At 66.1% G+C, this 13,813-nt stretch overlaps 1 protein-coding gene across 3 annotated transcripts; it reads right to left on the bottom strand.

Annotated features, from left to right (window-relative positions):
* Positions 1 to 7,811: 7,811 nt before the first annotated feature.
* Positions 7,812 to 11,395, bottom strand: PRKAG1 (protein kinase AMP-activated non-catalytic subunit gamma 1). Of its 3 annotated transcripts, none has more exons than XM_021548294.3 (12): positions 11,373 to 11,395; positions 11,199 to 11,283; positions 10,346 to 10,449; positions 10,190 to 10,271; positions 10,056 to 10,114; positions 9,917 to 9,962; positions 9,756 to 9,810; positions 9,543 to 9,669; positions 8,878 to 9,043; positions 8,732 to 8,769; positions 8,484 to 8,630; positions 7,812 to 8,393 (listed from the first exon to the last, which is right to left on the bottom strand). In XM_021548294.3, exons 1-12 carry the CDS (start codon positions 11,376 to 11,378, stop codon positions 8,295 to 8,297), a joined length of 1,014 nt encoding a protein of 337 aa, XP_021403969.2. In that variant the 5' UTR covers positions 11,379 to 11,395; the 3' UTR covers positions 7,812 to 8,294. The 3 variants fall into 3 exon arrangements, with proteins under 3 accessions (XP_021403969.2, XP_077644779.1, XP_077644780.1); XM_077788653.1 differs by having other exon boundaries at positions 8,878 to 9,080; positions 9,543 to 9,632; XM_077788654.1 differs by lacking the exons at positions 10,346 to 10,449; positions 11,373 to 11,395 and having other exon boundaries at positions 11,199 to 11,219.
* Positions 11,396 to 13,813: the final 2,418 nt, after the last annotated feature.

Raw genomic sequence — 13,813 nt, 5'->3', positions numbered from 1 at the left:
CCCTGCTTTGCTGGCCCCAGGCCCTGTTTTTTATAAAGATAATAATAATTAATAATAATTAATAATAATGATGCTTTGTTACAGGTGTCATTGATAGCCTTTAGAGAAGAATAAAGAATATATTTTTATCAATCCTGCCCTGATTTGTGTCTGGGGACACTGAGGGAAGGAGGGGATGACCTATGGGGGGACACCAATGTACCCCAAACTGTGGGATGTTCTGTCCACGTCCATCTGTCCGTCCATCACTTCTCCATCCCCTCACCTCCCCATTCCACGTCCATCAGCCCCTCCGGCTGCTGTCTGTCCATCTTTCTCCTCCTTCCCTCCACTCTCCGCCATCCCCTCCCCGCAGACCCCCTTCCTTCTCCCGCTGTGCCCGTCTCCATCCCAGCCATTCCTGCCGCCGCTCCCGGCCGGGACGTCCATCCCCACGGCTGCGGCGCCCATCACCATGGCACCTTGACTGCAGCGTCTCCGATGCTGGAATTTGCCGGGGCGGTCGGGCTGGTGCCGCCGAGGCCGGGCGTTGGGAGCGGCCCCGGGAGGTACAAGACGACAGACAGGGAATGAGCATCGTCCATCACCGCTACCGGCCGGGGCTGACGGCTCCCCTCGGCTCCCGGGGAAAAGCAGGGCCGGGGAGGGCACCGGGGTTACCGGGGCAGGGGCCAGAGGGGACAGAGATGGCCACTGGCCCCACAAACAGCCCTACATCCATGTGTGACCACAAGAGAAATGCTGCGGCAAAGGGGGGATGCAGCTCCGTGGTTGGCAGGTGTTCTGCTGGCAAGGCTCTCCTGGCATGGGCACCTTTCTGGGACAGGCGTCCCTCTGGAATGGGCATCCCGGCAGAATGGGCATCCTCGTGGGGCAGTCCTCGCACTGGAGTGGGCACCCCACTGGGGTGGGAATTCAGCATGCAGGACGTGCCCTGAGATGGGTTTTTCCCTGTGATAAGCATCCCAGTGGGGTGGGCATATCCCCAGAACGGGCACCCTTGGGGAGGGCATCCTTCTGGGACAGGCATCCCCCGGGGGTGACTTCCGACCAAGACGGGCACTCCCCCTGGGATGGGCACCCCTGAGGTGGGCAAAGGGTCCACACATACCCCTGCACCGTGACTTCACACCTGGGGATGTCAGAACCTCCCTGTCCTTGTTTGGGGGACCCCCAGCCTGGCGCCCACCTGTCCCGGGGGTCCCCACAGCCTGGGCTCCCCCCAGGGCCGGGAACCTCTCGGGGCCCCTGAGGCTCTGCCGCATCAAAGGCTGCGGGATGACGCTGCCACCACCCGAAATATCCCGCGGAGCCGATAGTGGAAAAGATGATGTTTAGACTCAGAGGAGGGGGGGGAAAAACACCCTGGGGGCCCCCGCTGCCCGCGCCAAGGTCAAAACACATCCCAGCGTGGAGAATAAAATACCAAAAGGCAAGGAAAACGCCTGGAAAGGAACACAGCCCGAAATAACCCTCCGAGCATCTCCCGCCTGCCGGGTTATCTGCCTGCTAAATTCTGCTCCTGCTTCAGCATGAAAATAGCCTGTTTTCCTGCGGTAGGAGTCAGGAATATAGATAATGACATTCTTATAAGTCACCTCTGTTACTCAGCTTTTCCTGTGTGTCCTGCTGGGCACCTCGGGCAGCCGCGACCCCTGGGTGGGCAGGGGCACCCTGGGCACGGGGCACAGACCTCCCCGGCTTGGACAAATATTCCTGGGTGCTGGAAATAGCTGCTGTGGGCCAGCGCAGGGCCAGGGCCAGCAGCAGGGCCAGGGAGAGGGCGGTCCCATCCTGCAGCAGGCTGTCACATCTGGGAAGCCGGGTAACAGCTGGATGGTGGCCACAAGCTGGGCCTGATGAGAGCTGGGACAACCCTGTTCAGGGGTGGGGTGCAGGGGGGCTCTGCCTGGGGACACAGAGACAGGATGACACACAGAAGTGCAGGACAGAGGGACAGGAGTGCTTCCAGGACAGAGGAAAGATGCCATTCCCAGAAGTGTGGAACACTGGGACAGGGCAGAGCTCAGTGGTGCAGGACAGAGGGACAGAGCCATGTCCAGGGGTGCAGGACAGTGGGATGGTGACATTCCCCAAAGTGCAGGACAGAATGATAGGACAATGCCCAAAGTTTCTGGACAGATGGACAGGATGACACAGAGAGATGAAGAACAGAACGATGCCTAGAGGTGTGGGACAGAGGGATGGTGTCATTGCCAGAATGCAGACAGAGGGACAGGACAGTGCCCAGAGGTGCAGGACAGAAGAATTGTGTCACTCGAGGTGCAAGACAGGACAGGACAGTGCCCAGAAGTGTGGGGCAGGAGGACTCCGTCACTTCCTGAAATGCAGGACAGAAGGACAGGACAGCATCCAGAGGCGCAGGACAGACAGACAGAGCTGTGCCCACCTGCCCAGACCCTCAGGTGGCCCCATCCCACCTGCGGCACCATCCCCGTCCCCTCCCGTCCCCTCCCATCCCATCCCCTGTCACCATCGCCAGCGGCACAGCCCCGTCCCGGCTCCCCTCGCCTCCGGTGGATGCGGACCCGCGTCCCGCCAGCTCCCGGCTTGTCCGGCCGCCCCCTCCCATCCGCCGCATTCCTCCGGCGCGGGGCCAACGCGCCCAGCAACGGTGGCAGCGCTGGCCTCTAATCCCCGGGCATGCCAGCCCCGGGGGGACCGTCGCCGTCACCCACTCCCTGATAGGTGACCAATGCCCGAGACGAACAATTAGGGACAAAGCGGAGCCGCCGGGGGCTAACGCCGGCCTTCACGGGTGCCTTGTGCGGCATTCGGCGGGTTTAATGAATTGTCCATCAATCCTTTCAGCTCCGCTCGCCCGGGCTGGATTAATCTGAGAAGCCGCAGTGGGGAAGGAGCCGCTAAGCCTGTATTTATTACTCTGCCATTGTAACTAATTGAGGTAATTATCTGTGACTCCAACCCCGCGCAACAATGCCGCATTCACCGGACCCTTCCCACCGGCTCCTCGCGCGGCCTGGGAGAGCCGGCACCGCGGGCAGGAGCGCTGGGACGCGGGGACACGCTGGGGACGGGGACGGGAACGGGAACGGGGACGGGGATGGGGACAGGGATGGGGATCGGGATGTTCAGGAATGTGGCGTGGCCGGCACCGGCTGCAACCAGGTGCCACCGCGCTGTGGGGACACGGACAGTACCGCTGGCACGCGTGGGTTGTGGCACGGCCAGTGCAGCTGCACGTGTGGGTCACGGCTCTGCGGGGACACTCCTAACAGCAGCACACACATGGACGCAAATCTCTAGGGACACCATTGTCACCAGCGACACACGAAAGTCACCGCCAGCACTGGCACACGCACGGATGTGGCTGCTTTGGGACATTGCCAACACCAGTGACACATGAGACACGGCTCTCTGGGGACGCCAGTCACCACCAGTGACACACACGGGTCGCGGCTGTCTGGGGACAGCAGCCGCAGCAGCACACACACGGGCACAGGTCTGTGGTGACATCGCTGTCACAGGTGACACACAAGCGTCGTGGCTCTCAGACCCACCAGCACCCACGACACATGTCACGGCTCTCTGGTAGCACCGCCAGAGCTGGCACATCCTCGGACCCAGCCCTGTGGGGACACCACCGTCACCGGTGACACACGAGGGTCACAGCACCCTGGGGACATCGCCAGCCCTGGTGACACACGGGACTGCCGTGCCTCTCAGACAGCACCGGCGCGGATGTCACAGTGGCTGACGGCTCTCTGGGGACACAGGGGCAGGGAGGACCCCCGGTGCCCCCCGGTGCCCCCCGGTGCCCCCCGGTGCCCCCCGGTGTCCCCCGGTGCGATCGGTCACCGGCTGCGCGGCGACATCTGGCGGCCACAGGCGACAACGCGTCCCTCTCCGGGGGCTCCGGTACCGGGCGGGGCTCCCCGGTGCCACGCGTTGGCACCCCCACGGGCTGAGCCCCCGCTGCCCCGGGGGCACCCCAGGCTGCGGCGAGTTTCGGGGGCCGGCGGGTGCCCCGGGGGTGCCGGGGGAAGGCGCTGGCGCCGGCGCAGCCCGAATTAGAAGGTGATTTTCCCGGCGGGGAGCGGGTTTGGGCAGGAGCTGATCCCACGGGAAGGGCCGCGCCGCTGCCCCCGCGTCTGGGACACCCCGCGCCACGCCGGGCACCGCGCCGAGCCGAGGCATGACGTGTTGGCCTGGGCTGTGCCAGGCTGTGCTGAGCCATGCCAGGCTATACCAGCCTGTGTCAAGTTGTGTTCGTTTGTGTTGAGCTGTGCCAAGCCGTGCCAGGTTGCAAAGAGCTGTTTCTGGGTTGTTCCGGGCTTTGGGAAGCTGTGCTGGCCATGCCATGATGTCTTGTGCCAAACTGAACCATGCCATGCTATGCTGAGCAGTGCCAAGTTGTGCCCAGCTGTGATGAGCTGTGCCAAACAGGCTGTGCCAAGTGTCCTGGGCTTTGCTGAGCCATGCTGAGCTGTGCTGAGCCATGTCAGGTGGTATCAGGCTGTGCCAAGCTCTGCCAGGCTGCACTGAGCTGTTCTGAGCTTTGCTGGGCTGTTTTTTGCCATGTAAAGCCGTGCCAAGGCTGCCGAGTTGTGCTTGGTACTTCTGGGCTTTGCCAAGCCATGCCAGGCTGCTGTGCCAAGCAGAGCTGTGCCAAGCTGTGCTGGGCCATACCAAGCCATGTTCCAAACTGTGCCAGGCTGTGGCAGACTGCATCATGCCATGACAATCCGTGACAAGGCATGTGGCTCATACCACACCTTGCCAACCATCCTATGCCGTGCCAGGCCATGCCAAGCCGTGCCAGGTGCCACTGTAGCGGGTGCAGGACCACAGCTGTGCCACGGTGGGCTGCAGTCGCCGTTGCGGCTCAGGCCAGAGCCAGGTATGGGGACATCGGTGCCACCCTGGCCACGCGCCAGGACAGGGGACACATGGGGTGACGTGGCCCTGGGGGTGCCCCCCCCCCAGCCTACCGGGTGGCCTTGCTGCGGCAGCTGCCCCGTGCCGTGACCTCCGGGCCGGTGTCACCGGGATAATGACAGGGTCGCACAGGGGGGCGGGGGAGGAGCCGGTTTTAAATAACGTGCAAATTGGACACGATATTTGTGCGGTTTCCTGGGGCCGCGGGGATCCTCCCCCCCCACCCCACCCGCGGCGTGACTAAGAGGTGGCGGCTGTTTGGGGGGGACAGATCCCCCCCGGTGAGTCACACGGGGTCCCCCCCCGGCCGTGACGTGGGGCCGGTGGCCGAGGGCCAGCCCTGCTGCGCTCACCTACTCATTACGGGGGGCACGGGCGGGGGGGGAAAGCTGGCACGTCCTGCCGGTGTTGTGACGCACCGTGGTGGCCGCCGGGACACCCGGGACCTCCGACTGACCCCGGCAACATAACGGGGGAGGGGATCCGGACACCGGGAATGTCGTGGGGGCGTGCCCAGGCACCCGTGTCCTTGCTGGGGGGGGAGTCACAGAGAGGCCTGAGGGGGTGATGCCCACCCCCCGACCCCCCAAACAGGGGCAGAGGCAGCACACCGGGATGGCGGAGCTTTTATTGGGGTCAGCCCGTGGGAACCGCGGTCCTGAGCCCCGCCCCCGATGACCACACCCCGCCAAGCCCCGCCCCGAGGACCACACCCCGCCAAGCCCCATCGCTCAGGCCGGGGTGGGGCTGGCGGGGCCCGGGCCGGCTCCGGTGCTCTCCAGGCTGCTGCTGCTGCTGCTGTAGGCGCGGGGGTCTCGGCAGAGCCGCTGCCGGGAGCCCCCCACGCTGCCCTCGGCATCCGAGTCCGAGTCGGGCGCCGTGTGCCGGCGGATGCGGGACACGGCTTCCCGCAGCGCCTGGGCGTACAGCGCCGGCCGCCGCGGCGGGGGCCGCCCGCGGGCAGCCCTGCAGCCCCCCGGGCTCTGCCACGGGCTGCGGGGGCTGCCGGAGGGCTCCCGGGGCGGCGAGGGGACGGCAGAAGGGCTGCCAACCACGGAGGGCACGGAAGGGCTGCGAGGAGGGGTGCCAGGTCCCAGGGAGCCCCCGGCATAGCGGACCTGCTGTCGCTGCGGGGGTGGCACGTACTGGGCCCGGACCACCACACGGGTGGCGTCAATGAGGACGTGTCCCCCCGTCCCCCGCTGTCCCCTCCCGCGCCCCGGCACCCGCTCCCGGCCGGCTGCTGCCCGTGGCAGCGTCTGGCAGTGCCGGGGCGTGCCGGGCCCTCCTGGGGACAGCTGCATCCCGCGGGGCCACCGGTGCTTGGCCTCGGTGGCCGCCCGGGGCAGTGTGTGGCTCCAGCCCCCCGGCACAGCCCCCCGGGCCCGAGGAGCCGGCGGGGGGCTGCGGGGTCCCCGCGGGGGGCGGAGCTGCAGGGTGCGGTGGGGACCGTCATAGGCGGGGGGTGCGATGTAAGGGGGGGGTGCCCCGCGGCGGGCGTGGGCTGCCTGCACCCGCTGCATGTGCACCTCGTAGGTGGGGGGGCCCAGCTTGTCCCCCGACACCGGGAGCTGAGGCGCGGGCACGGGGTGCCCCCGCCAGGGTCCACTGCCCCCCGGCCCCTCAAGCTGTCGCGGGGGGCAGGGGGTGGGGGGTACCCGGGGCCGGGCGGTGAAGTCCTGCAGGCGACAAGGGGGGTTGGAGGGCACTGGGGGCCAGGGGGGGGCCAGCTCGGCCACAAAGCGCTTCTCCAGGTACCTGCAAGACAGAGACGGGGAGTGAGGGGAGCGAGGGGAGCGAGGGAGGGGAGCAGGACAGACCCCCCCCACCCCGCGGTCCCCACTCACGCGTACTCCCCGGCGATGCGGCGGTAGGTCCAGGGGGGCTCGGGCCAGCACCCCGCAGCCATGCCGGTACCGGGGCTGCAACACGCCACCGTGTCGATCTCCACCAGCACCAGCTTGGTCCGCTCGCAGATCCGCAGGCGCCCCGCACCCCGCTCCGGACCCCCCAGCATCGCCCCGGCCGAGAGGGGGGTCCCCGCCGCAGGGGGCTCACCGGAGCCTCGGCGGAGCCACGAGCCCGCCCACACGCACCCACCTGCCGCACGTGTGCCCCCGGGGACCCCGTGTCCCGCCCGGTGCCACCTCGGGGCCACGCTGACCCCCGGGGCGGCCGGGAGAGCGGCGCACGGCGGGGACCCCGCGGGCCGTCCCAGGGGTGCCGTGTCGCGTGTGTGTGTTTGTGTCCCCCCCCACTCCCCCCGCGGGATCCCTTCCCCCCCTGCGACAAGCAGGCGATGGCGGGTTTGGCACCAAGCGCTGCAGCCCACGCGGGCTCTGAGCGGAGCTTAGCAACCCTCCGCCGGCGGCATGGCAACCGGCACGGCCCCCCCCGCGAGTCCCCCGGGCCCCCGGTACCTGCCCGGCGCTCACCTCGCTCCGCGGCCTCTGCCGGAGCCCGGGACTGGCACGGACAGGGTCCCCGGGCCGGCCGTCCCCTTCCCGCCAGGAATGTGCCTCGCTCAGCACGGCCAGGCCTCGCACCTCCCCTGCGGACACCGGCTGCAAACTCCGGTGTCCCGGCTGCCTGCGACCCCCGCCGGCCCCCCACGGCAGCCGAACATCCAGATCCCCCCTCAACCTCCCCCAGCCCCTGCCTGACTGCCCCCTGCTCACCTTGGTGCCCACCAGAGAGTCCCCATGTCCTGCCAGGTCCCTGTCCCTGTCCCATCCCCAGTCCTGGCCTTTTAGAAAAGCCACAGGCGTAACAAACAGGGATTTAGGGTCTGGGCGAGCTCAGCAGATTCCCCCTTCCCACGGGGTGGTCACACCCCCTCCCACACACCCCGTCCCCGGGCAGTGCTCCCCGTGCCCCACACGGAGCCAGGGTGGTGCCAGGTCTGTGTTTATTCGTGGTTTCTCCTCGCACACGAAGCAGTGGCGGGTGTGGGCACAGCCGGGGGAACCTGGGGGGAAACCCCCGGGGGCGTGGGGGGGTCCCCAGGCCGGGTGGAGCTGAGTGGGTTTCACCAAACCCAGGGAGAGGGTGCAGGGTGACAGGGACGAGAGGCCACACGGGAACAGCCCTGGCATGGCTATGGGTGACCCTGGCCTGGCACCCCACGGGGTTCGAGGGCTGCCCCCAATCACCCTCACGGCTTTGGGGTGCTGGGCACGGCATGGGGGGGGGTCTGCAGGCTCCCCCCACCCAGGGAAGGGCAGCAGGGGCTGCCCCAGGGCTGGGGGTTATTGCTGGATGCTGCTGGTGAGCGGGGGCATTCCCTGGGTGTCCCCAGCAGCCCGGGGGGGGCACAGTGTTACAGAAGAGAGTTGGGGGGGCTTGGGAGGACTGAACCCCCCTCCCTCACTGCCTCAGGGGCCCTGTGGGAGGACCAGGGCTTGCAGGATGTCCGAGAGGGAGACGATCCCTTTAACCACATCACTCTCATCCACCACCACCAGCCGGTGGACCTGGGGAGGGGGAACACAGAGAGGGGCTGAGGGGGTGCAGGGACCCCGGCCTCCACCCACCACGACCCCCCAGCACCCCGGGACAGTTACCTCGGCCTCGACTAGGCGGTTGATGATGGTTTCCAGCGTCTCGTGCTTGTAACACTTGAGGACGCCCTCGAAATAGTGGGAGCGGTGCTGCAGCGCCCGCGTCACCGTCACGTCCAGGTTGTTGTAGGTCTTTTCAGCTGCCAGGTTCTGGGGCAGGGACAAGCATTGGGGACACAGCTGGGGTTAGAACACCCCCAACACCCCACAGCGTCCCCCCCAGCCCGGGATTTTCCCCAAACAGTACTCACAATAACGTCGAATTTAGAGTAGATGTCCACCACGCGCCCTGGGGAGGGAGGGGAGGAGCTCAGCCAAGCCCCCGGCGCTGTGGAGGGGACACGGCCCCCAAAGAGGTCACTTGGGGACAGCCAAAGCGAGGACGGGACGTCCTTACCCGAGTCATCGACCACGGGCAGCGCGGAGACGCGGTGCTGCACGAAGATGCCCAGGGCCACGTAGATGGGGGTGCTGGTGCCAACCACGGCGATGTTGCTGTAGGTGCCGATCCGCAGCTCCTCCAACGTCCGCGCCATGAACTCAGGCTTGGGCACCTCTGCGATCTGCGGGGACAGCGAGGGGACGGCGCTGAGCCCAGGCCTGGGGGTGAAAGCAGAAAGAGCTGGGGTGCAGAGCAGGGGGGGTTGTGGGACCCCCAGGCAGGGGCGGTGGGGAGGGTCCTGGGGGTCCTCTGGCACTGCAGTGTGTGGTACCAGAGCTGTGCCCACCCAGAGCTGGTGGTGGCCGGTGTGCAGGACCTGCACAACCCAGGATGGGGGTTTCAGTGAGCCCTGAAGCAGCCAAAGGTTCTGGGGCAGCTTTTGGCTCAGCCTGAGATGGGGGTCTCAGGGCAGCCCCTGGCACAGGGACCTGGCACTTTGTACAGCCCGGACTGGGAGTCCCAGGGTAGCACAAGGCTCAAGGACCTGGCACAGCCCAGGATGGGGGTCCTGGGGCAACCTCTGGCACAGCCTGGGCTGAGAGGCTCAGGGTGGCCCCTGGTGCAGCGCAGGGTGAACGTCCTGGTCTGGCCCCCACCATCACCAAGGGGCAGAGACTTACAAAGAGCTTGAGGAACTTGAGGATGCGTTTGTGGGTGAGGATGTAGAGCGTGTTCCCCGAGTCGGGGTCGATGACAGGCAGGCGATGGATCTTGTTCCGGATCAGGGAGGAGACGGCGTCAAACAGGCTGTGGGGGGGGAAGGGAGGGGGGATTTGGGGTGTTCCTCGGGGTGCCACCACCAGCTGTGCCCCTCTCCCTGCCCCCCGGGGTACCTGGCATTGGGGGAAATGCAGACCAGTGGCTTGAAGGAGTCTTGCAGATAAACCTCTGTGGGGAGAGGGGTGGGTGAGGGGATGGGGGGGTGGGGCACAGCCCTGGGGGGCTCCGGCTATGCCGGGAAGGGCAGGAGGCAGCCAGCAGTGAACCCCCTCACCTCTCCATGTCTCTATTTTATGTTCCTCCAGCTCATAGATCTGCACCTGTGAGGAGGAGGAGAAACCCAGATCACCCACCCAGGGCCAGGTGGGGCAGGCAGAGCCCGACCTGAGCCCCCGGTAGACCCCAGCACTCACCATGGGGGATTTGTAGTAGCGGTGCAGGATGTTGATGAAGTCGGTGATGGTCAGCATCCCTGGGGGGCAGGCAGGGTGAGGAGAGTCCTGCCAGCCCCCCTCAGCCCCCAGAGACCCCCGGACCCCTCACTCACCTACAAAACTTTGCTTTTTGCTGTCCCAGAGCGGGGCTGCCCGGACACCGTTGGTGACCAGCGCAAAGAACGCCTTCTTCACCTGCAGGCACGGGGGTCAGGGAGCCCCAAAAGTGCCTCCCTGGCCCCAAAAGTGTCCCCCCGGCCCTGGCACACCTGCAGGGATGTGTCGAAGACGACCAGTTTGGAGCTGGTGGGGATCAGGTCGTAGCAGCGATGGGATTTCATGAAGGCGGTGTAGGCACCGCGGTGAGTGTCCCCTGGGGTGGCAGCGTCAGGGGGCACCCCAAAACCTGGAGCACCCCAAAACCCGGGACATCCCCAATTCCGGGACACCCCCAGTCCCAGACTCCCCAAATCCCATGATGCACCAATACCCAGGATACCCCAAATCCCGGGACACCGCAAAGCCTCAAATGCCCCAAGTCCCGTTTCACTCCAAATTCCGGGACATCCAGCTCGGGGCTCTCGGACACCCCTAACTCTGGGACACCCGTAACTCCGGGATATCCCCACTCATGGAGCACCCCAAATCCTTTGGCACCCAGCTCAGGGCTCCGGGACACCCCTAACTCTGGGACACCCCTAACTCCAGGATATCCCCACTCATGGAGCACCCCAAATCCTTTGGCACCCAGCTCAGGGCTCCGGGACACCCCTAACTCGGGGACACCCCTAACTCCGGGATATCCCCACTCATGGGGCATCCCAAATCCTGCCACACCCAGCTTGGGGCTCCGGGACACCCCTAACTCCGGGATATCCCCACTCATGGAGCACCCCAAATCCTTTGGCACCCAGCCCAGGGCTCCGGGACACCCCTAACTCGGGGACACCCCTAACTCCAGGATATCCCCACTCATGGCGCATCCCAAATCTTGCCACACCCAGCTCCGGATGCCCCCCACTCCAGGACAGAACCCCCCAGCAGCTGCAGCCCTTGGGACACCCAAACGACCCCCGGGTCTCCTCCCGCATGCCGGGACCCCCCGGGCTCCCTCGGAATCACCTTCCAGCCCCGGGGCGCTCCGCTCCGCCGGGCTCTCGGCGGCCGGGCCGGGGCCGGGGCCGGGGTCAGGCTCGGGGCCGGGATCCTGCGGACAGACGGGGCCGGGTCAGACGTGGCCGCGGTCCCGGCCGCGATCCCCCGTGTCCCCCCCGGGCCCGCCGTCCCTCCCACAACCTCCATGGGTCCCGCTCCGTCCCGAGGCGCCGCTGCGCCGGTTCCTGTCCCGGTTCCTGCTCCCGCGTTCGCCCGGTTCCTGTCCCGGTTCCTGCTCCCGCTTCCGCCCGGTTCCTGTCCCGGATCGTGCCCCGCTTCCGCCCGGTTCCTGCCCGCGTTCCTGTCCCGCTTCCGCCCGGTTCCTGTCCCGGATCGTGCCCCGCTTCCGCCCGGTTCCTGCCCGCGTTCCTGTCCCGGATCGTGCCCCTCTTCCGCCCGGTTCCTGTCCCCGTTCATGCCCCGCTTCCGCCCGGTTCCTGCCCCAGTTTCCGCCCGGTTCCCGGTCCCGCTTCGGCCCTGTTCCCAGTCCCACCTCCGCCCGGTTCTCGGAACCACTCCGGCTCCGGTCCCGGTTCCGTTCCCGGCCCTGCTGGCACCGCTCGCTGACTCCCGGCCGCCCGGAGCCCTTCCCCTCCCGCCGGGTCACGGGGAAGGTTTTTTTGGGGCTGGGGGGTCTCACACGTGTTTGGGGGTTTGGGGACACGGCGGGACACACCTGGGGATGGCCCGGGGCAGGGGGACACGGACACGGAGCCCCCGGGAAAGGAGCGGGGGTTGTGACAAACGTGGGGGTCCCCGGGACCCCGCAAAGCCTCCAGTACCCCGAGTCCCGTTTCACTCCCAATTCCGGGACACCCAGCTCGGGGGTCCGGGACACCCCTAACTCCGGGATATCCCCACTCATAGAGCACCCCAAATCCTTTGACACCCAGCTTGGGGCTCCAGGAACACCCCTAAATCGGGGACACCCCTGACTCAGAGATATCCCCACTCATGGGGCATCCCAAATCTCGCCACACCCAGCTCAGAGCTCCGGGACACCCCTAACTCCAAGATATCCCCAGTCATGGAGCACCCCAAATCCTGGGACACCCAGCTTGGGGCTCCAGGACACCCCTAACTCCAGGATATCCCCAGTCATGGAGCACCCCAAATCCTGGGACACCCAGCTTGGGGCTCTGGGACACCCCTAACTCCAGGATATCCCCACTCATGGGGCATCCCAAATCCTTTGGCACCCAGCTCCGGGTTCTGGGACACCCCTAACTCCGGGGCACCCCTAACTCCAGGATATCCGGAAAGAAAACCCCGAGTTGCCAGTTGCCAGCTCGGGGTAGCCCAGGGGAGGGTCACTGGTTTTGGGGGGAGGGGGACACGGCGAGGGTGGGTCAGAGACCTTGTGGGGACAGGAAGGAGCAGAGCAGCAGCGAGCTGTCCTCGACCAAGCCCTTGTCACCGCTGTGCCCCCCAGACCCCCACCCCGAGCTCCCCAAGGAGGGATCAGGCGGCCTCGGCTTCTCACGCGCTTTATTTAAAATAACATCCAGTGGTTCCGGTATTGGTAAAAACGGGATTTCTACACGCCCCGGCCTATGTACAGCTCTGAAAGTTAAATTTCTCGTATATTTTCTGTTAAAACTTTCTCATCCCCCCCACTCGCGCTTTTGCTCCATTTTTTTTTCTTTTTTAATTTTCTTTTTTTTAAAGATTTTTTACCTTAAACCTTTTTTTTTTGTTTATTTTGTTTCGGGTTTTTTTTTTGTGTTTTTTTTTTTATTTTTTGCAGCTTTGACGAGTTTGCGGAAGCAGCTTTTCAAGATCGGCCCCGGCCCCCACTGCGCCGGGGCGGGGAGGGGGCACCACCCCCGCCAGACCCCCTCCCCAAACTTCCAGGAGCAGGAGGGTCCCTCTCGCCCTTCCTCCCTTCCCCGCGCCGTGTTTGTGCGTTAGGAGATCCCGGCGCCCCCCGGGGTCCTCCCCCGGAGTGGGGAGGGGCGGGAGGGGACCCCGGGGGGGCCGCAGCCGGCACGGGGTGGGTGGGGGGCCGGGGGTGTTAATGCCCACTCGCTGCTTCGCTCTCCGAGGCCGCCCCTGCCTGGCAGGAGGTTCCAGAGAGACCCCCCCCCTCCCCACCCCCACCTCGGAGACTGGGTTTTAAAAAAAACCCCCCCACAAACATTTTTGCCCCTGCACCCCAAATCTCAGCCCAGCAGAGCACAAAGAGCCCCCCACCCCAGCCCCGTCTAGTATATACAATATAAGGTATAAATAGATAAATAACCTTCCCCCCCAAGTGCAGCCCCAGCCGTGGGGGCCAAGGGTGAGCAGGGGGGGCTCCACCCGGCCCCTCCAGCCGTGGGGGCCACGTGTGGGAAGGAGGGGTCCCCACCCAGCCCCTCCAGCCCCCCACCAGAGCTGGGGGAGCGGGTCTTGCCCCTCGCCCTGCCCCCATCCCCACCTCACACCTTGGCACACGGCTGGGACCTCCTGAGGGGGGGGACAAGGAGGGGGTGTCCCTGTGTCCCCCCTTCAAGGCGTCCTGATGGAGGGCCACAAATGAGGAGGGGGACACGGGGAAGCCACATCCTCTGGAGCCCAAGGGAGAGGGAAAGACCCCCCCC

This window comes from Lonchura striata, chromosome 27, assembly GCF_046129695.1.
Source record: "Lonchura striata isolate bLonStr1 chromosome 27, bLonStr1.mat, whole genome shotgun sequence".
NCBI lineage: Eukaryota > Metazoa > Chordata > Aves > Passeriformes > Estrildidae > Lonchura > Lonchura striata.
This window is presented reverse-complemented; position numbering and strand designations above follow the sequence as displayed.

Excerpts from the sequence above, each read along its gene's own strand:
- PRKAG1 (XM_021548294.3), bottom strand. Across the intron at positions 9,963-10,055 it reads GCTACTACAAATCCCCCATG|GTGCAGATCTATGAGCTGGA; the intron begins GTGAGTGCTGGG and ends TCCTCCTCACAG. Across the intron at positions 9,670-9,755 it reads TGCATTTCCCCCAATGCCAG|CCTGTTTGACGCCGTCTCCT; the intron begins GTACCCCGGGGG and ends CCCCCCCCACAG.